General features: G+C 32.7%; 1 protein-coding gene across 1 annotated transcript in view; it reads right to left on the bottom strand.

Annotated features, from left to right (window-relative positions):
• LOC132754290 (uncharacterized) overlaps positions 1 to 6,946 on the bottom strand; it is a 28,502-nt gene extending 21,556 nt beyond the window's left edge. The window contains exon 1 of the mRNA XM_060744904.1: positions 6,786 to 6,946. Within this exon, the coding sequence (XP_060600887.1) occupies positions 6,786 to 6,846 (61 nt within the window). The 5' untranslated portion in view covers positions 6,847 to 6,946. The remainder of the gene's footprint in view (positions 1 to 6,785) is intronic.
• Positions 6,947 to 24,371: the final 17,425 nt, after the last annotated feature.

The raw sequence follows: 24,371 nt of genomic DNA, 5'->3' as shown, positions 1-24,371 counted from the left end.
TACGAATTAAGCAATTTGTATTATTTTATTTTCATAAGAAGTAACGTCCTCATCGGTTTCCGAAAACCCCAAGTATAATAATAACTCTTTCTATCATTAGGTATGCATGCAAATGTTTATTGACGTTTGCATTGTTGATTGCAATCGCCCTGTGCTGTGCCTTCCCATGATTAACTGTTAGAAAAAAATATCCTTATACTACCAACAAGGACTATAAAAACAAATCACACTTTCATGCATTTTTACTAATATCAAAAATATAAATTCATAAATCTACTTGCACTTTTGGCAGACGATATTTGTAGCTTTTATTGAACGTTTTCTGCTATTTATAAACTGATCGTCATTGGCAGGCCAATGTTCAGATGCAAATAGTTTAGTTTTTAAGTCAATTTTTGTGAATCAAACATTATTTTACTCGAAACGAAACTAACCAATTGAACATATATCAAGTTGTTTTTTAAAAACATGGGGCCTTAAATGCTTCTAAACATGTTGTTATTTTTACTTATTTAGGACATCTGAAATTGGTTCAAACTAGTACTTTTAATGAGTAAAGGTTAACTTATTTAACTGTTTAAATCCATGAAGCCTTTGTTATTGTTAGAAATCAGCTGAACATTTCATATTCATTTGCATTTTTAGCAAAATATCTAAAATACACAGAAAAAAGTATGTTGCTAAATTATAGAATGATTCAAAAATGAACATGAGTTGTGTCAACTTCTTTGTTTAATAATTGATGATATCAATATGTATTGCCTTGTGAGTTACTACAGTCTTACATAAAAACGTTGGGACAAATTATATATTATTTGTCAGACAGTAAACGTAGTTACTACACAGTTGCTATAGTCTTGCGTTTATAGAAAAGAACAATCATTTATTTTTAAGTGCAAAACTGTACGTATTTAAGTTACAACAGTTTTGCAGAAAAATATTTTAATCTGTTGAGTTACTACGATTTTTTACGAAAATAGACAACATGTAATCATCAAATGATACATAAATTAAAACGTACTACAAATACAAGGTGTTTGTTAAAAATGTGGCTAGTCATGTAAAATTATGTTATAGATCCCTAAACATAGCTAAAGTTTGGTCACTTCAAATTAGTATTTATATTTTTAAATGACGTCGGTTTTTTCTCTGCTCGCAAATATTTGTTCTATATAAATAAGCATCAAATGATTATTTTATTTTCGTGTATTTTTGTTGTGATGATTTGTCTGTTATGTTTCAAAATGTCATTTTCAGTTTCTTTTATTCATCAATGGCTGCTCATAGCATTTGCTCTGCATTTCGTTTTGTTACTTCCCAATGGGTAATATAAACATTGGTGCTTGGAGAGCGGCTATAGGATTGTATTATAACGGAACACATTGTTTTCATTATTCAATTTTTTTCAAACAATACCCACAAAAACACCTTTTATATATTTTTGGTTTGTTAAAAGAAATGTATTTTAGAAGTATATATGTACTCTGGGTTTTTGTTTGCTTTAATTTATATTTTCTATTAACATGTTTCTTCTTCTTTGCAATAATAACCTCGAAAACAGTCCCAAAGCATTGCAGAATATTTACGATTATTTTACTTTATAGGTTCTAAGGCACTTAGAAACCAACCCGGGTCTTAACAATCAAAATGATGCATGTCGGATGGATATTGATGCTTATATAGGAAGAATAACACTGCCCATTCAGGGGGGATTATTATTTATACGTCAGATAATTGGTAACAAAAAGAGTTTTTGAATTTGAAATGTATTCTGAAGAATCAATATGGATTAATGTTAAAGATAAGGAGGAGAACATTTTGATAGGCACTGTTTATCGTCACCCAAATACTACTGTTGAGTTTTGGTCGAAACTGGATAACTGTTTATAAAATGCGCACGAGTTGTCAAAGTACATTGTTTTACTTGGTGATGTAAACGAAGATCAACTCAATCATTTAAACCATAAACTACCTGATATCTTAATTATTAATAATATGAGTAATGTTATCAATCAGCCGACTCGTGTATCAAATATATCTGACACACTTATTGACCCAATAGTAATTTCTAGCGAAATAAAATCATTTGACTTTGGTGTTTCAGAAACTACGAGAGACATAAGTGATCATTATGCTTGTTATATTTTTATTCATTTTGAAGCGCTTCCTTTTAATACTTATAAGCGTTGTGTTTAGAATTATAAAAATGCGGACTTTGTACGCTTAAATGAATTGATAACTTCATATAATTGGTCATTATTATTTAATGGCATTATAGACGAGGCTTCCGATTTATTTACTTCTTCATTTTTAGATTTGACAAAACGATGCATTCCATATAAAGAAGATACAATACGACCATACGACAGACCATGGTACGATTCAATAAAACGAACTTCCCGTAAACGTGACAGACAAAAACCACGTGCAATTAAAACTAATAAATCGTCAGATTTTATATAAACGTTTAAGAAACAAGGTTAATAATTTAAAAAAGCACGCGAAACAAGTTTTTTTAATAATTTAGAATTAACAACCAACGATATAAGTAGTAATAATCCTCGCGAATAGTGGACAATTGTGAAAATGTTAGTTTAAGATAATAAACAATGTGAAATAATACCGCCATTAAGACTTAATAATGACTTGTATGTATTTACTGATAAAGAAAAGGTAAATGCGCTCAATGATTACTTTGTCTCTGTATCATCTATTGATGATTCTAATACTTCTTTACCCATTTTCAATCTTAAAACAAACGAATTTTTGTGTGACATAAGCATTAACGAAGAAGAAGTTTAAAGACATTCTTTCATGCTTAATACTAGTAATAAAAAAGGCTAGTGGACCAGATGGGATAAGTCACCGTATGCTTAAAGAAACATCTTCTAGCAATTGTAAACCTCTATGTACACTTTTTAATCGTTCCCACATGTTGGAAAAACGCAAGTGTTATGCCATTATTTAGAAAAGGTAGCACGATCTTTGTTCTAATTACAGACCAATTTCTTTAATAAGTTGCATAGCAAAAGTTATAGAAAACATTATTTTTTAATATATTTACAACCATTTACATATGAACAATCTAATTTACAAATATCAATCCGGGTTTTATTCAAGGGCATTCTACTGTATATCAATTCATTGACATTTAACATCAAATATGTAAAGCTTTTAATGAAAAGAAATCAACATGTATAGAGTTCTGTGATATCTCTTAAGCATTTGATCGTGTTTGGCATAAATGTCTACTGTTTAAACTGCATCAGTGCGGCATTACAAATAATTTGAATACTTGGATTGCTAGCTATCTGGAGTCAAGGAACCAAAGCGTTTTTGTTGGTTCTTCTTTTTCTGACACAAAATTCATAAATGCTGGTGTCCTTTAAGGATCTGTGCTTGGTCCTCTTCTTTTTTTTTTGATTTATGTTAATGACATTTCTGAAAACTAACTTAGTTTGACTCGTCATTTTGCAGATGATAGTTCCTTATCAGTTACAAGCGATGATTCTAAATATATAGAAATTACTCTAAATATTGATCTTAAAATTATTACTGAATGGGCAGACCAATGGCTTGTAACCTTTAATCCTAATAAGACAAAAGTATTATTTTGTTCTCTTATTAGAAATGAAACACCTTTTTTGTACTTTAACAATGTTCAACTTAATTACATTCAACACCACAGGCATTTGGGGTTAACCTTTAGTGATGATGGAACTTGGCATGAACATATTAATAATATAACTACCTCGGCGTCCAAAATGTTAGGTTATACGAGGGTTGTCCAAAAAATTCGTGCACTGCAGTAATTGTCGTAAGAGTTATTAATAAAAACAAATGAATTATATATCACTTGAAGGGGAAATCTGTCTCAAATAAGAAAACAAAAGAAAAAGCCGGGTAACTGGCGTGTCGTGTAAAAGAATGGTCATTAAGTTACCTTAGTAACGTAATACCGGCGCACGGCAAAAAATTGGGTTTGTTCATTACTGTAGTTGTATTAATTGTTTGTTGCTTGTAAAGTGGCATTTGCTTTTTATGTTATAATTTGTTTTACTGTCAAAAGAGGAAAGATTAATGCATAGTTTGTTGTAGTTTTTATTGTTCTTATGCAACAGACATGTAACATATCCCACCAGTGAACGAATATATTGGACAACCCTCGTCACATAGTCCGGCATTATGGATGGACGTCTGACTGACCGGTTGTCATCGTCTACAGACTCTCGCCCTTCTACAGAGCGTTTGTGCCATTTAAAAACCAGCCTTGGTGACACTGAACTTGTCCCCGCTTGCCATTATAAGTTCTTTGTAGGTATTTGTTTGTGTTTTACCAATATTTGCACAAAATGTATGATCGTCCGTATTTCCAGACGTTTAGCGACTGACATTTTTACGTAATTACAATATTGACGACCTCACACAAATGTTTGTTTACGACATTACAATAGGGCAAATGACGTAATATTTTATAGTGACGTTTGGGATACGTACACATACTTTTCCCTGAATTTTAACGCATATATGTTGTGTTTTAAGAATACCGTGATGCATCAAAGTAATGAACTAACCCACTTTTTTGTCGTGCGCCGGTATTACGTTACCAAGGTAACTGTATGACGATTCGTTTTCACGACATGCCGGTTACACGTTTTTTTCTTTTGTTTTCTCATTCGAGACAGATCTCCCCTTCAAGTGATGTATAATTAATGTTTTTATATCAAGAACTCTCACGACAATAACTGCAGTGCACGAATTTTTTGGACAGCCCTCGTATGCGTTTATTAAAGTTCAAATTAAATAGAACAGCATTAAATCAAATTTATATTTCCTACATGAGGCCCTTATTAGAATATGCTAGTGTTATTTGGGATAGTTGTACCTTATATGAAAAAGAAATAAATGAAAAAAATCAATACGGAGCTGCGCGCGCAGTAACTGGATTGACTCGCTCTGTGTCTATAAAAAGACTTTTGCACGAAATAGGTTGGGTCTCTTTAGCAGATCGCCGTTTAATGCAAAAATTATCAATAATGTATAAAGCTAAAAATGGGGAGCTTCCAAGTTATCTGGACACTTTGTTCCCAAATTTTGTATCAGAAATTAGCCAATATAACCTAAGAAATAACGGTTATTACGTAATAATAGCACGACGAACAGAAATATTTTCTAGATCATTTATACCCTCAGCAATTTCGGCATGAAATAGTCTTGATAATGATATACGTGGCTCGACTTCTTTAAATGTGTTCAAAACTAAACTTAAGGATAAATTCAAACCCACACTTGTCACTAAATATTATTTTATTGGAGAAAGATTAACATCTGTTTACCATGCACGTTAAAAAAAGATGTAGTAATTTGAATGATGAGCTGTATAGAAATCACTTAGCAAACTCCCCTGTTTGTGAGTTTTGCCATATCGAGGAGGATGCTTAGCATTTCTTTTTTCATTGTAACCTTTTTGGTGTCCAAAGACTCCAACTTTTAACTTCCATTCGACCTTTTCATCCATTAAGTACAAGTACCTTTATGGAAAAGAAAATTTATCAGACGAGGAAAACTCTTTATTTCATGAGGTTCAAATAAATATATATATATAAATACACATAGATAAATAAAATATAAATAATAACAAATAAGTACATGTAAAAGAAACAATCGTTGTTCGAATTTTAATTCTTCTAATTCCCCTTATAAAGGACATATTTGGACAGCCATACAAACCATCACATACTGCAAGTGCTGGAAAATTACTTTTAATTTTAATATTTAAAAAATTGATTAGCAAATGTGTTTGTTTTCTTTTAAATTAAAAGTCGAAATCTATTTGCTACTTTGTTTTTTGTATCCGTCTTAATATTTTAATTGCTCATGTGTATAGTGTTTAAACATGTTTTCGTTTCTATATCTTATAATGCTTAAGGGAAGGACAGTTACTAATGTTGCTAGAACTTGTTGTTCAACCCTTTTGTATTTTGTTAAAGATGTTGTTTTGTGGAAATAATGTTCTTATATTGTATTCAAAAAGCAGTAAAATATTATTAAACTAAAAAATGATACATGTACGCTGAAAACATAATTGTCATTAACAAATATATTTTAATAAATGTTAACGTATTTCCTATATCATGATTGTAATTCGTAAAGAACTTTTTCTTTTCGATAATATATAAGTATATGACAGATGTTTTTTTTTATCATGCAAAGGATGTAATGTTCAGTCTTTAAGTTTAATGTTATATAAATAAAGATAATGTTTCGTGTTTACATTCATCGTGTTTACATTCAAATCTATAATTTATGCGTCAGGTTGGGGTTTTATCATCACTTAACTTTGATAGCAGCAAGTAAATGTCTATTTAAAAAGAACATGAACTGTGAAAATAATTATTCCTAATGTGTTTCAATATTTGCAATTTACAATGGTAAATTGTAGTTTATTTGCTACTTAAAGTCATTTTTGAATGCTGGCTTGTTTAAAGATGAAAATCTTATATTTAACCTCAATGTTTGATGACATTTCTTATTCGAACATGGCTGTATATGGTCTATTCCGACGCAGCTTAACTCAATACTGAAGTATTATTTTGTTCTCTTATTAGAAATGAAAGACCTATTTTGTACTTTAACAATGTACTTTAAAGCTAGAGAATACCGATCCGGTCGCTGTAATATTTTTTATTTATTTTTATTTTTTTATAATTTTATATGAAACTCAAACACATGAACAAGTTTATAATTTGTTTTTGTCATAACCTATTAACATATAATCAACTCACCAGTATTCAGAGCAGCTACAAATCCAAGGGAAAGCACATATATAATATGACATCTCCCCATTTTCGTCTTGAATGTTTTTTTTTCATAAAATAAGCAAAAAGGAAGCAAAAATAAATTTTCTATATGAGTGAATAAGAGTCTAAACCGACCATTATTGTACCACGACATGCATTAAATAGTTGTTATAAAATAAATATGGTAATTTAACTCTCTATGCTTGTAGTTATTGATTATGGTTTTATATTGCGTAGCTCGTACGCTTACAATAGTTTGGTATCATATTCAAACTACATAACACTGAATGAAAACATTTTTATAAGTTATAAACAATTATTAATATGTTTGATTGAAAATGCTGTTTAATGGACACACAATACGGGTTAAGATAACTTTTTAATATAAATTTAAACATCACAACACAGCTACATCAAATAATATCAGTTTCAAGTATATGCAGCTCCTAAACCCCACATGCGTGGCGCCATTTTGAATAAGAGTCACTTTTGGCGGCCATATTTTACAGTTAGCTAGTGCGCGGCCAGAAAATTTGAAAATCTGAGCGGCAGCCATCTTGGAATTTTAACTGTTGACATCATTGTTTATTTCTAGATCTTCCGAGAGCATAGAGAGCTGACTTGTATACTCAATGTAGAGCTTGTTCGCGTCATTTTAGGATCATGGTATCGGCTCTAGACGGGGGAAATGCATTTTACGCACGAGTGATTTTATGTTCAATCGAATATAAGCGCTCGATAGAACGTCCAAAAACATTTCGTTTGAAATTACATTACAATGAACATTACTATGTACGACCGTTCGTAATGAGGATATCGACAATGTTCTGCATGAATGATTATTTCTCTTAAGCTACACAGGTTCAGTGCATCAGCATTTCAATTTAACGCGATTTTTCTGTTACTCAATAAACTCGTGCATGCCTGTATATGAAAATACTAAATATTTTTACGCCCGAGTAATTTCACTAAAGGTCACTCTCAAAAAAAAATAAAGATAAAAAAATGTTACCCAGTGTTTATCACTCGATGTCAAACTCATAAATGAAATTTAACTTGCATTTTTTTCCACGAGTCACTGATCTAATTTTATTCGAGACATTTCACAATCACCGTGAGCTATTTTATCAGTCCCAAAGAGGTGCCAAAAACAGAAAAGCATTGGGACACTTAGTACAGTCGCCGGTCAGTCTAGGCTCACCTACCGGAGCGGAACTATGTTGAACAAAAGCCCTTTGTATATCAAATTTTTCTTAGAAAAAAACAAATGGTGAATGTCTGATGATATTTTGATACAAGAAGCTGTATTTCATTTTATTTGAAGTTACTTTTACCATTTATAAAACATAAAAAAGCTTCATACCGTTAATTACAAAAATTATAAAACATACTAAATAACATTATCAAAATGAATAATAGAATTAATCTTTGAACAAAAAGAAATAGATTAAATGATTCATCAATAAATAGATAAATAACAGTAAAATATATACAAGAAGAGCAAACAGAACAATTTTTTATGTAAATTTGGTTAAAATATACGAGCATTAAAGAATGCATTTTATGTGATAAAGCAAGTATCGTTAGCTCATTTTTGGAAGATGACCACAATGGTAATCGTCATCACATTTTCGTCCAGGCTACGGCCACGACTATGACTCCTGCTATGAGAAAGACCACAACTATGACTTTTATGACTAAAAGTTCACCAGTTTATTAATTATAAAACCTTTGATTTGCAAAAACTGACAACGTTCCCAAAATTTAACAAAGAACTAAAAATGAACTGTTTTTGCAGAAATTGTTTTTCCGAAAAATTCTGTAAATATCCATCAGAATTTAGCTGTTAAATTCGACCACGGCTATGACAACTTTAATGACTTTTAGAAGAGCTATGACTACGACAGCCGCTATCACTACTACAACTTCTATCACAACGAGTACGTGAAAGAGTTCGTAGGCCTATGGAACTATTACTTTGACTGCTGCAATTTTGCTACTTTAACCCCAAAGATAACGACGAATTCGACCATTGATAAACTTTATCTAATTTACTTGTGGCAACGATTTCAAAAATATGGCAACAATAGCCTCGGCTTTGACTACAATATGAATCTTGGACGATGAAGTATTGTAAACGAATTCTTCTTTAAAGACTTTGCAGAACGACCACGACACAACTCGATATATTTCATCGTTTACTACGGAACAACTTCGGCCATGACGTTACGATTTGAAGCCTTTATCTATGACTGTTATTTATCTCAACTTCAATTGTTCTAAACATCTACAATCATCAATGCAGCTAGATATTAGATGGCGTTTACAAGTACCACGACTAATAGACGATAAAAACATGACTACTTCGAGTTTATTACTAAGACAAGAAATTCATCAATAAGCCACCATGACAACGACTTTTACACTGTTTAGTATGTCTATGAATATGACCACTTAAATTGGGACCTCTATATCAACACCGACAGTAACGGCTACCAAAATACCAATAGGGGTCATTGCCTGATCATCACTAATATCCCTCTGCAAAAAACAGTTCTTTTTTAATTGATTGTTAAATTTCGAGAACGTTGTCAGTTTTTTGCAAATCAAAGGTTTTATAAAGAATGAACTGGTGAAAGTCAAAATAAGTTTTCATTTTTGGTATAATTCATTGTGATATAAATGTGAATATAACTCACGTTGGCCAATGAAAATTCTGTAAATATCAATCGGCATTTATCTGTCAAGTTCAATTTTAATTATAGGATTAGTGAAGCAGTCTTTGTAAATTTAAGGCAATCTTATATTTTATTAAAAACGTTTTCCGATATCAGCTACATGTATTGGTCAATCACCATTATGACAGTCATTTTAATGAAATATATAGGCACTTACGCAAAACTTTAGAACAAAAAAACATGAACATTACGTCAATACAATCAACAAAAAAGTGGATTAAAGACTGTTTAGCATTAAAATGTTATTCACAATTTCAATTAGAAAGTAGTTGTCGGTAGAGTAAAACATAATTCAAAAGAGGTTATTTTAAAAAGCGTCCAACTCTGTATACAATACGATGTAATCAGGAAGTAATCCATACCCAAGTTGAGCGGAATATTTATGTTTATTGTAATTACCTTACTAAAGATTATAAACCATGTTCGTCAAAAACAGGGAACATCTCAAGCAATATTTAAATTTATTCATTCAAGAAAGACGTAAACTACTGTTAACGATGGAATGGACCAGAATAGGGGTTTGCAAATTATCGAAGTCCACGAACTCACGCATTTATTTTATGGTTGTCTATATTGTTAAAGTAACACTAAATAGATAGTATATTTTCTTCGCTTGACATATTCCCTCTCTTAGACAACTACAATGTATGTATAAATCATGTTCACATATCAAAACATTGCCGAACTTTGACAAAACAAAAATCTACACTTCCTTCTCCATTGAAAGGACAAACAAAAATTATGTTATATTACATACATACATAACATACACACATTACATAAAGTTATAAATACGAGTAGTACCATTGATGAAATAATATATATGGAATTAATGAACAGTGGCAAATTTGTATAATCATATAATTATTATTAAATTCAGGATTTTACTCTGTATTCATTGTGTAAATAACTGCGATTGTAGCATCTTAATAAGTTTGATAACATAATTTTTAATTATTGCGTTCCCATTTGACCTAAAAGTATTACCTTGACCTTTAACCTAGCCACAGAGTTCTTGCTCACGACACGACGTCTCATTATTGTAAACATTTGTGCTAATCTATTTTTAATCTGCTTAATAATGACAGAGTTTCGACCCGGACAAACATAATCCGGACTGACGCACGGATGCACATACCTACACCAAACCACCACTGTGACAACTATTACCAGCCCTCCACAAGCGGGCTTGACAAAAATTATTATGTTTACTCTTTCTTACTCCCAATATACGTTTATAAAAATGCATATGAATACGTTCTACTGATTTTCCTTGATAACACCCCTATTTTTCACTTCCATTATTTAGAATATGTACAATGAGTTTATTGTACAATTATACTGTATGTTAAACTGATATGTCAGAGAATTTGTAGTAATTATTCTATTTGCAGATAGTCTTAAGCGCTTGTCCCGCTAAGTATCTTGAGCTTCCACCAAAGATCTACCGGTAGTTAAAACAATTCCAAAAAATAAAATGTTTTATCAATTTCAACTATGCCATCATTATACGAGAATAATAGTAATAGTAACAGAAACATTATTTTCTTGTAAACGACCATCGTTTTTAAACATTATTACCTTTGTTTTGACTTTTGAAATATCATTTGCATACAATATCAAAAACGTTTTAAACATATTAACTTCTACTTTCCAAGCCATTTTTAACATACATATCGTTGATGTCATTTATAAACATTGAAAACAAAAATTGTATTCATCCTGTCTAAGACCCAAAGTGTATTCAACAAGAACTGTCAGTGGACAGTAATGCTCGACTATTCGAAACTTGTTTCGAAAAGGTAAAAATATTTGTTATTAAGATGTTTTATCGAGTTAACCACTGCTTTATTATTATGAATGCATAAAATTGTTCAAAAAAGGCGCAAACCCTTAAGTAGTTATTAAGATACCAGATACAGAATTTCTAAGCCGAAAAAGGGGCATAATTATACACAAAAAACAAATCAATAGTTATGAGACTTATGCCAATCATGTAAGATAATCACAGAGAACAAATGTGTGAAGTTGTAAACCATTCCTTTCATTAGTTATGGAGATACCAGCTTACACGCAAACACTTTACCAAAAATTTCTAAGTCGAAAAAGGGGCATAATTATGCAAAGACGCAAATCAGAGTTATTGGCCTTGTGCCAATCATATGAGATAATCACAGAGAACAAGTGTGTGAAGTTGTTAACCATTCCCTAAAAATAAAATTTAAGTCAAAAAAAGGGGCATAATTATGCAAAAAAGCAAATCAGAGTTATGGGCCTTGAGTTATTCATATAATATAATCACAGAGAACAAGTGTGTGAAGTTTCAATCAATTCCCTTAAGTAGTTATGGAGATACCAGCTTACACGCAAAAACTTAGCCACAGGGACGCCGACAAATGGGTAACTGCATTAGCTCGATTATTATGCGAATAGTCGAGCTAAAAGTATGCATTGATCAAATGAAATTTAAAATGTACCTTTAATACCTATCTCATATGTTTTGACCATGGATTATCCCTATTTACATTATCAAAAACTTTGCCAAAATCTATAAAAGCACAGTATAATTGATAAACACTATTGATATGATTGATAAGACCATGGACAAACAAAATATATTATCCACCGTGTCTAATTGTGATCTAAATAGCAACTTGTCTGAGCCAAAGCCGATGATGAATTGTTTTTTTTTTTGTCCTAGCGAACCTGTAAGAAGACACTTATAAAGACTTATACGGCAGTTAAGTGTAAAGAACAGATGAATGAATCATATTGAAAATTCATGTACATTCTTGTTAAAACATAAAACTAGAGAAAATATTTCACGGCCGTTAACCTTTATATAGGGATCATCACCAAAAAAAAACTGGACTGTGGAAGTCAGATAAACCATTTTCAACCTATCTATCACAATTCATCGGTGGGCAATACGTATAAACTGATACCATATATACTTTGAAACCGCAAATAGCGAATCAAAAAATCATGATAACACATACCCGGCGCAGTGCGTAAATTTTCTCTGATGGCAGGCGCTTAATGATGCGTATATTTTACAATATGGCATATATAAATTTCAAAATTCACAAAAACGTCATGCGTTATGTCTATGGCGTTGTCAGACAAAATGACGCATCTAACAACATTTGCCATTGTAGTCACAATTTTAATTTTGCTTGTGGCAATAAGATTTTTGTTCAAAATGGCGTCGTGAGAATGACTTGAAAAAACAAGCAATAATTAAACTTTATCAAGAAGAAGGCGAAAAACCATCTAAAACGTACAAACGGATATTGGATATCAAGGGAAAGCCTCAGTAACCCGTTCACTAGTTTTCGACTGCCATAAAATATTCAGAGATGGTAAGACAGAGATATCAGACAAAGATTGAATAAGGAGAAAAAAGGCAATATACAGGGACGTTGGTGACGTCAATCGCCGAAACGTTAGAAAAAGAAGGGCGAATAAATGTGCGGGTTGTATCAGCAATGTTCGGCATCAGCTTTGGGACGGTGCAGTCAATTTTAACCAAGGGTTTGAAAATGAGAAAGATTAGTACATTGGTAGATTTTATTTTTCGATTAAAATTGTTAAAAACAGAATTTAATTTTCATTGCTATCAATGTTCTTATGTTAGCATTTTGTTTACAGTTTACCAGCCACGTTCAAGTTCAAAATCGGGATAGCGTTATATTTGTTTTAATAATATAACAATTTTGCCTTAGGCGCATGTTAATATTCTTTTATTTTCCCGTTAATATGATACATTATTTTTCATTATTATTTAGCAAAACTAAATTATAAAACATATCACAACCTATTGCAGGTACACGCACGCTGTGTCCCTAGACTTCGTCAAGACCACGAGAAGGCTCGCCGACTGCAAGATTCATCGGAGTTTCTGCGCCGGCAAAATCGAGAGGGTGATGACTTTCTAGGCCGCATCATTACAACATACGAAACCTGGCTGTGGTGTTATGATCCAGAACCAAGTTTGGAAGAGGAGCATGACTGTCACCACCGTCAAAAAAGGCACGTGTGTCGAAAAGCGGAGGTAAATACATGTTTATCATGTTTGCAGTTATACACGGAATGATCCTACAACACGTCATCCGAAGAATATCACTGTTAACGCCGATTTTTTGCAAGGTTTGTTAATTTAACGAATTAAAATTATATTACATTACATCAATGATAAATGCAGGGTTTTTTAACATGTCTTTAAATTTAATGTAAAAATCATGTCTAACAAAATGCGTAAATCTTCATTATATAATTTTATATTCCGAAGAAAAATAAATTGATTAATAGAATATTTGAAACACATCATTTACATATAGACTACAATAGTATTCAATAAATCATAAATCATGGCCGATGTAAAAATGCAAATAACTTAAGGAATAAAAATTGAATCTATCATTCTGCAGGTGCTGAGACGTGATCTCGTACATGCTCTTGAGAATAATCGACCCGTTGTGCCACACGAGCATTTCATCCTACATATTGATAACGCATCCTCCCTTATAGTCGCAGCTACCGACCTAGAAGTTCCCGTGTTTGGTTTCGGTAGAGTTTCCCACCCTCCTTACTCGCCAGATCCTTTAGTCTTCGCATTTTTCCAGTAATTAAATCACAGTTGAAAGGACAGAAATTCACGTCGTTACACGAGCTCTCTATCGTCACCCAGACTATAACTAGGCAGTATGACACCAACTGGTACTGGTAAGATATTTATAAACAATGGATCAATCGGCATCAACGATGTGTGGAACTCGCAGGGGCGTACTTTGAGAAGGAATAAGAAATTTCGTAAAAGACACTACAAACTGAAACTGTTCTGTTTAATTAAACGCCTATTTCTATATACATATTCAATGGTGTTGTACAAAAGGATAATAAAAGTATGTACATATAGATAAAAAAACAACATGGCAAATGAACTACAAAAAATATGTTAAAGATATCAGCCGTGTAAAATATAAAGTATTAAAAACTTTAAAAAAAGAAAGAATAAATATAAAAAGCAACAATAAAAAATAATTTAGAAGAAAATAAAAATGAATGGTTATTTCAGTAAAATTTCAAACACATTTCCACATCTCTATCAGTTTACAGCCCAATCACAATCTTAAAACAATTCGTAAAAATCTCTAAAATAGTAGTTTTTGACATTTTTCTTGAACATGTCCAAAGTCGAAGACTGTCTTATATACAGAGGCAATTTATTCCAGAGAGTTTGGACCAACGGTACTAAAAACTTCTGTCGTTAAATGTTTTCCTTTTGTTAAAGGGACAGCAAAACAATAATCCATATTATCAAACAGATCTGAGATTTGGTATTTTTATGACAGGCTTGTGTAACAGTTCTGTTAGCCGCATAAAACAGTTATACATTGTACATAGTATTTTAAAATTGATCCTAGCTTTTAATTGGTAACCAATGCAGTTCCAACAAAGAGTGCGTTGGAACTATCATATTTTCCGCGTTGCAAAACAAGTTTAGCGCACATATTCTGGATACGCTGTAATTTTCTGTAACTCACTTTCTGAAATGCAAAACAATATAGCGTTGCAATAATCCAAATGTGAGATTACAAGCGACAATACTAGGATTTTTGTGGCGTCCTGAGTCAGATATTTGCGAAATGCTCTTTATTCTCAAATAATTTAACATAACAGTTCTACAACTTTGGTCTTAACATGTGTTGAAAAAAAATCTTAGGCCCTCGTCTAAGTAGGCACCTAAGTATCTTATGAACACTGACATTTTGAATTTTATCACCAGCGATATCAAATTTCTTTAATTGAACATTTACCAAGTTGGGCTTTACTACCAAACATAATGAATTCTGTCTTAGTGGTGTTCATTTTGAGTTTATTGGCATTCATCCAGTCATTGATGATTTACAGCACTGTCTTGAAGTTGCTTTATAGCGTTAAGTTCATTGGTCACTGAAGTTGGTCGAAAGCGTTGACTAGCAATGTGGTCATCAAGCAAAGCCGTACACAGATATGGATGGTGGTATCACATCAAATAGGGTTCCTGCATATGTGAGATAGAGCCACGGACCAAAGACAGCTCCCCTGAGGTACACTGCATTCCAGCAATCGTGGAGTCGATTCAGTAGAATTAACACTGACGCGACAACTACGAGGTCCGCAGGTACGAGTCCACCCAAGCTAACACGGTACCATTTGACACCGTACTGACTGTGTAACACGTCGAGTAGAATGTTGTGGTCAACGGTGTTGAAAGCTGACTAAAGATCTATTGCAATTAGAGCTGTGACCTCTTGCTTTCACAATACCGTCTAGAAGATCATTGACAAGTCTGTGTAAAGCAGTCTCACATGAATGATGACGCCTGTATGCTGATTGATTTTTGGGTAACAAATTATGGGTATCGACATGGTTATTTAGTCTGAAGAGCGCAGCCTTTTCTATCAATTTTGAAAGAAACGATAAGTTACTGACAGGCCTGTAGTTTGACAATTGTAATTCTAAACCAGACTTCTTAAAAAGGGGTCTAACGATCGCCTGTTTCCAGTGTGTTGGAAATACGCCTTTAGACAGAGATAGATTGACCAGTTTGGTAATGGTTGGCAGAAGCTCATCTAGATGTGACTTTAATATATGTGTGGGTATTAAGTCAAGCTCACACGATTTAGTATTTAGTTCACAAATAAGGCTCTTGCACCTGTGTTTCTGTAAGATCCTCGAAATTTTCTAAACGTTGAATTGTTTTGACATTTGGAATGAAGCTTGGAAAATCCTTTTTGAAGTGATTTACGAATTTTAGCTATTTTGTCCATAAAAAGTCTGCAAACTTCTCAGCTAGCTCACCGTCATTTGTAGAAACTGTGGCATAGGATTTTCAGCTTTAGTACCAGTTAATTCCGAAATTAAACCATAGAGTTTTTTTTGAATCACCTTTGGCATTTAGAATGTTCTCACTTGTTACTAGTTTTTTCTCAAAATCAATTTCTTTACAGTATCTATTCCGTGCTTCTTTAAATTTCTTGAACTGTTCTGGCTCTTTGTACTTTCTCCCAAATTCTCTCTTTTTTCGGACAATAGCTTAGATTCCAATATTGACCTGCATTGAACCAAGGTTTTTGAGTTCTGCATATTACTAGTTTGTTCCTTTGTTGGAGCATGTTTGTCGATAACAGATTGGATTTTCTGATTCAACAAGTGTAGAAAAGTATTGACATCTTCACTATTCAAGCTTGAAATCTTCGTTAACTCATCAGAGAATTCAGAATGGGATATGCTTTTTCCAGTTTCTAAAATTGTACAGTTTTACTGGTAATGTTCTTTCTCACATTAATGACTACGTGGACAGCACAGTGATCGGAGAGAAAAAGGTCCTTGTTCACATTTAAGTACACATACACCATTAATCGATTCAGTGATAACCAAGTCTAAACAGTTTTCCAGCAGTGTGTTGGTACTAAAGTTGACATGTTGCTCTAACCCATAGCATGAAGGCAATTTTGAAAGTTGTAGATGCAGCACTACCATTGTCAAGGTGAAGGTTGAAGTCTCGCCATAATCAACAAGTTAGAGTATGTAGGTAAGATATCTTCTATGAAAATTTGAAATGTCAGTTAACAAATTGCTCACATGTGGCTAGGGATGGGGGTCTGTATAAACCAACTACGTGTACTGTATACTTTTGAAAAAATGAGTTTCCATAAATGCCAAATAAAACTTTTTTGTTCCCCCATGTTCCATCTTTCTCATTTTATATTTTCGGTTTTAAACAAGTAAAGCAACACCGCCACCAATTTTGTTCTTGCGGTTTGCAAACACCTGATTTTGTAACGTGTTGATTGAGATCAGACGTTTCATACTGATGTTGTTTTTTCGTCCAGAATACCATGTTACAGTCAACAAAGCAAATCAATTTTTGTTCTCATCTAATACTGGCCAACACAATTATCCTTGTTAACAACAGATCTACAGTTAAGTGTAAAAATCATAACCAGCCAAAACTCATAAATCAAAAGTACAGGTATTGTCGTGACGCAAGCTATTGAAAATAGGATTAACGGTTTCGAGTAAATTGGCAACTTCATAAATTAGACCATTCTGTGTACACGGTGTTATACATAAGCTGAACATCTCTCAACCCAAAACACACAAAAGGAGCAAACGTGCTGGTAAAGCTAAAATCCTGACTAAGCCTTCTTGTGCAAACCTACACAATTTGAAATATCCCTTAATACAAAACACGCGTGTTCAAATTGGTGAAAAAGTGTCATGTTTTAAGTATCAAAAGCGGTATGCCGCTAAACCGCCGCCGAGTCAACCCCCGCATGCGCAGAACGCCGCTCTATCAACGTTCGCGTCACCACTTAACCAACGCTTGCTTTCGCTCGCTACCGTTAAGCCAATGCTATAGCAACGCCGGTACAGCGGTGGTCCGCTAAGGCAGAGCCCGTGTTTTTAGATTTGTTTTCCAATTTTGTGCGTGGTGGTGAGCATTGTCGAATTTCGGTCCCCTCTCCCTGTCGTTCAAGGAACGCTCCAGCAAAGTTATTGCGGTGCGACCGGGGCTTTAGTTACATATTAAAACAAATAATACAAATTAAAAACATTTTGTAACAAGAAGATCTTTTTAATTTTTTACAGTATGCATATATGAAAAATCAGTGACCCCCTGTGGCGGGGGTCAATTTTGAACAAACTTGGTAGACATCCACTAGAAAATGTTTCATGCCAAATATCTAAGCTCTACCTTTTTGGGATTTTCACAAGAAGTTTTTTTTAAGTGTTTACTATATACATACAAGCAATTATCATAGTATTGCAAGCAATCCATAAGTCCCCTACCGGTTAGAACCCCAGCAACATTCTGATTTCAATTTTACCAGTGAATGAATGACATGAATGAACTTAAATCTTTTGAGTTTTAAGTTTGTTATTTCACAGTAATGTGTTAAGTTTCCTCCTAGTAAGGAATTATGTTTTATACAACCTTTGTATTTTATTACGATGTGGGATTTTAAAGTAAATCCTATAAAGAATGGAAGAAGTTGGAGAAAAAATACCAATTTCTTGAAAATAAAAATCTAAGTTCAAGGGGGACATAATTTGAAATAGCTTGCTAGAGTATTTAACCTTCTAAAAATGTTGATGATAAAAAAAAAATATAGTTTGAAGTAGATACATTAGGAAATAAAGAAGTTTTTAAAAAAAGACAACATTTTTTTTTCATAAAAATTCAAGTTCAAGGGAGGTAATACTGATAATTTTTGTTTGTGCTAGAGTTGTAACCTTGTTACATATGATGTGGGTTGATGCCGCAGAAACTTATATTTAAATTTAAGTAAACACCTTAAGAAATAAAGAACTTATAGTAAAAAAGCGAAAAATTTAAATTTGAAATCCAGCTATTTGTTGCCAATAGAACCGAAATTTTTCAAAACATAGGGGAAGAAAAGAAAAAAAATGTGCATAACGCAGAACTGCCTCTACCGAATTTTAAGTTTCATAAAAAATATTTTTCAGTATTTTTTTGAGTTGATACTGTATCAAGTTTTAATTGTGTTAAATTTGCCAGAAATTTTCAGACTATAAGTTGCCATATTAACCAGAATTTTCAACATAGGAAGAAAAGAAAAAGACGTGCATAATCTCCATACTGCCATCTATCCATATATCAAGTTTCATAAAAATATTTTCAGTACTTTTTGCGTTATCGCGGGATTCAGTTTTGTGGACGCACTGACGGACTGACAGACAGACAGACGGACGGACAGACGAACGGAGGGTAAACCTAAAGTCCCCTTCGGTTAAACCGGTAGGGGACTAATTATGTTAACAATTATAATTATTTTTGACACAAAATACGGGCTAAGATAGCTTTTAAGATCAATTTAAACATACTTCAGATCTGCTCCATCATATTATATCATATATTTGTCTTATGATATTGATACAAAAATTGTATTTCATTGTATTAGAAGGTAACTTTTATCATTTACGAGGGGAAGTCAGAAAATATCCGGACTTTTGACTCTTTCTCGAAAACCATTCAACATTATAAAAGAATCTTTCTACTCTTTTGCAAAATATTCTCCACATACGTCTACGCACTTTTGCTATCTTCGTGGGAGCTTTTGTATTGCCGCTTCGAACCATGAACGTAGACCTAGTTTTTAGGTACTGTGTAACAGCAGATATCAAAGCCGCCCTGGTCCTTATATTTGTTCTTTCCAGCAAGCATTTTTTTTTCAGTTCTGGAAAAAATAAAAGTCAAGGGAGCGAGGTCTGGGTATAAGGAGGGATGAGACAAAATTGCCATTTGTAAAGAGTTGATAACCTTCTCACTGTAGCTGCGGCGGTATGGAAGGGGTCGGTTTATCATGAAGAAGGAGGACATTTTTTTTCTTGTTCTAACCTGGGACGTATTTCTTCAGCTTTTCTCTGAGATTTTTTTAGAATTTTCTTAGAATAGTACTTGGCGGTGACAGTTTTTGACCTTTTTGGCTATGAAATGAGTAAGTATGATTTCCCTCGTGAATCTCAGGCAAAACAAACATGCTTTGCCAGCCGAAGGAGACAGGCTTTAATTTTTAGGAGGTGGGGAACCAGCTCGTTTTCACTGCTTTGACTGAGCTTTTTGTTTCAGGTTCGGAATAATGAAACCCACATCGTCATCTCAATTGATAATGCGGTTCAAAAAAACTTATCTCCTTCAGATTAAAACGACTTAAATGTTCTTTTGCATTGGTTAAACTGGTTGCCTTTTGATCTGCGGACAGCTGTCTAGGCACCCACCTGGCACTTACCTTGCTCATGCCCAGGTGTTCATGTAAAATCTTGTGTGCCGATGCCTTACCGATGTTGGCTACCTCCTCCAAAGTTACTAGACGATTTTCTTTCTTGACAAAAGCTTTAAAATCGGCTACCATTTTTGGGGTCAGCGCCTCAGCTGGCCGCCCAGTCCTAGGCCTGTCACAAACACTTGTTCTGCCTTCACGAAACTGAGAAACCCAGTTGTAGAAGGTTGAACGTGATACACAATTATCAGAAAATATTTTTTTAAGCCTCTGAAAGATGTGGCAGGGCTTTTCACCTTCTGCAACCAGAAACTTTATTACAGGGCGTTGTTCTTCTAACCAAGAGTCCATGATAGACGAAACACCTATCATATATCAGAGGGCAAAATACTGTGTATACACAACTATCATTGAAAATAAACTGACCACGTTATTGGCGAATGAATGTAGTTTTCACCAATATATAAAGTGTGTATATAGCTGCACGTGGAATAAGAGGAGCATGAAAAGTCCGGATATTTTCTGACCGTCCCTCGTATAAACATAAGTAAAAAGGTTTTATACGGTCCATTACAAAAATTATACAACATACTAAAATCATTTAAAAAATAACATACATTTAATGCAAAAAACTTTAGTTTGAATAATAGAATAAATCTTTTTAAGAAAATCAAAGAAAGAAATCAACTATTCGCTCTTTTAAAATAGATACAAGAAGAGCTAACAGAACAAATCTTTAAACATTTTACACATGATTTATTTTTGCAACGAATACTTTGATAAGCTGCCGTGACTACGATTTCACATTGTTGAGTAGGTCAATGAATATGACTACTTCAATTAGACTTCTTTTATCAACTCCGGCAATGACGACGACCAAAATAGTGATATTGGTCATTGTGCGATCATCACTGACATCCTTCTGCAGGCATAAACAATTTCTTTTGAATTGATTGTTAAATGTATTGAATGTTGTTATTTTTGCCAATCCGGGGTTTATAATGAACGAACTTGTGATGGTCAAAATACGTTTACATTTTCGCTATTATTCCTTTCAATATGAATGTGAATTTAACTCACGTTGGCCAAGAAAATGTCGGTAAATATCCATCGGCATTTACCTGACAAGTAGGATTAGTTGAGCAGTCTTTTTAAATTTAAGGCAATCTTATATTTTATCTTAAACATTTTCCAATATCAGCTACATGTATTGGTCAATCACCATAATGACATATGTAGGCACTTAAACTAAACTTGACATTAAAAAACATTATCAAAACGTCATTACAAACAACAAAAAAGTGGTTTAAAGACTGTTTACCATTAACATGTTATTCAAAGTTTCAATTAAAAAGTAGTTGTTGGTAGAGTAAAACATAATTCAAAAGAGGTTAATTTTAAAAAGCGTCCAACTCTGACAAAAAAAATGTTTCATACTGAATTTAATTTTTTTTTCTAAAAATAAATTATATCCGTCCCCCAAACTTATTTCCATTTATATTCGTAAAACGTCTAACGAATTTTCACGGTTGAGATTAACCTATATACAATGTAATCAGGAAGTAATCGATACACAAGTTGGCAAGCTGTTTATTTTATTGTAAACGCCTAACTAAAGATTTTAAACCATGTTCGTCAAAAACAGGGAACATCTCAAGCAATATTAAGATTTATTCAGACAACAAAGGAGTCAACTATTGAGAACGGTGGAATGGACAAGAACAGGGGTTTGCAAATTATTAAAATCCATGGACACAAGCGTTGATTTTATTGTTGTTTATGTTGTTAAATAAACATAAAATAGATCGTATATTTACCTCGCTTGACATGTTCCCTCTGTTAGACTAACTATATATACATGTGTACATAGTGTCTACATATCAAAACATTGCCGAACTTTGACAAAATAAAAATCTACACTTCCTTCTCCATTGAAAGATCAAAAGAAAATTATGTTATCTGCTTCAATCGCAGCAGTTATTTACACACTGAATACAGAGTAAAATCCTGAATTTAATAATAATTTTAGGATTATACAAATTTGCCATTATACATAAATTCCATATAATTATTTCATTTCATCAATTGTACTAATCGTATTTATAACTTTATGTAATGTGTGTATGTTATGTATGTATATATGTATGTATGTATGAAGGTACGTACGTACGTACATATGGGTACGTGCGTCCGTGCGTGTATGTATGTATGTTTGTATAAATTGTATAAATTGTTGATACCAAAAATAGAACATATTTAAGATTCAATTAAGAACAAAATCAGATATCTACAAACCAGACTCATTTTAGGAACACTACTATTCGTTTTTTGTTTTTTGTTTTTTTTTTTTTGTTTTTTGTTTGTTTTTTTTTTTTTTGTCTAGTCTCAGACATATTCTTTTGCATTAGATTTTTTGAAATGTAAGGGAAGTAAGTACGAATAAAATGCATTCAAAATTTGTAAGAGTAGTGTATCATCTTTCTTTGCGATATTGACAAATTAATTCTTGACTAATGCCAATATTAATTATTTATGTATATACCAAAATGTGATTATGGTCAATAATTGCTTTGTTAATTGTGTATTGTGATATTTATAAAAGAATAAAACTTCTTGTTCTTCACGAATAACACCCAAACGTGCAAAACCACACTGTACATTTCGTACTCTATACTGTTTATATACTACTTATAAAGATAATCGAGTAAAATAGAATATTGAAATATTAAAATACTCTTGCATGCATAATGATTAAAATTTCTTCTATATTATAAACATGTTTTCATTTAAATTATTCAGACTCGTTTATTTGTAATATTTGATAATAACGCGACAATAATAGAACAAAATAGCCCTGATAACGTAAACGTAAGCACTGTCATCCTTTAACACATATATTGCATAATAAACTTATTACATGTAATAAAGTGTTAATTCAGAGGTGTTTTGGCCATTTGTTTCCGTATGTATGTCAGACTACTGCTTTCAAAAGAACATTATCAATTTATTTGTATGATTCTTACTATTTACAATAATCATAAACATACCTACTTATTAATTTTTCAATTTAGTTTATTCACGAGCTAAAGTGTTGGTTTTGAAAGATAAAGTGTATTTGTGGAGGAGTTTAAGTTTGATGTCGGTCGCAAGCTTCATATATATTTATCTATAATGTGACAAATGGTGAAATAGTTATGTAAACGATGATACATTAGATATTGAATCAGTAAACACATATATAAAACCAGAAGTTAGCAATGAAGCATATAATTATAGTAGTTAAAATACTATATCTTTAATGATATCATGTAGTGATGAATATAATAAAAACACTGTCAACGAAACTACTCTTACTCGGCCGCGTCATTTTAACAAGGCATTCTTAGGACAATATTAACCTGTATTTTCACAAAACTCGTACTTGTACTAGGAACCCCGATGTTTTTATAAAAACCTCGATGCATTTTTAAGACAAAAAAGCTAATTTCTGCTGTATGTCACACCGGCGTCCTGCTTTGTTCGTTTCCAGTACTTTTCTGTTTTTGTACTACGTTTTCTCGGCGTTCATAATGAGTTCCTATGGCGTTCTAATGGCGTTAAAATGATACCTTAAGGGGCTTTACTGCAATCACCGAGTGGCTACTACACTGTACAAAACAATGGCATCTATGGCGTTCATGCGGCGTCTTCACAGCGACTGTCAGGACTGTCTCAAAACGTACAAGTTGTATCAATAACTTTCTAGTTTGACTGCAAACGAATTAATGTCGCCAATTGCATGTATATTTATGTGCAATTTACGGTGACTGTGCAGAAACTATAGAACGTCAAAGGTCTGCTTAAGAAATACTCAAGTGAAACTAAATTGAAATAAAATTAGGGGCACTATTCTTTTTTTCTCATTTATGTTAAATGACATTTAGTCAACATTAAACGGCTTAAGTCCAAATATTTGATAATGAAAGAACGTTTTACGTCTTACTCGGTTTATGATGGTTAACTTGTATATCTAAATAAAAGTACCACAATTAGGTTTAATC

Source organism: Ruditapes philippinarum, unplaced genomic scaffold (genome assembly GCF_026571515.1).
Source record: "Ruditapes philippinarum isolate M1 unplaced genomic scaffold, ASM2657151v2 ctg959_1_1_1_1, whole genome shotgun sequence".
Classification (NCBI taxonomy): domain Eukaryota; kingdom Metazoa; phylum Mollusca; class Bivalvia; order Venerida; family Veneridae; genus Ruditapes; species Ruditapes philippinarum.
Note: the sequence above shows the minus strand (reverse complement) of the source record. Positions and strands in the feature narration are given on the sequence as shown.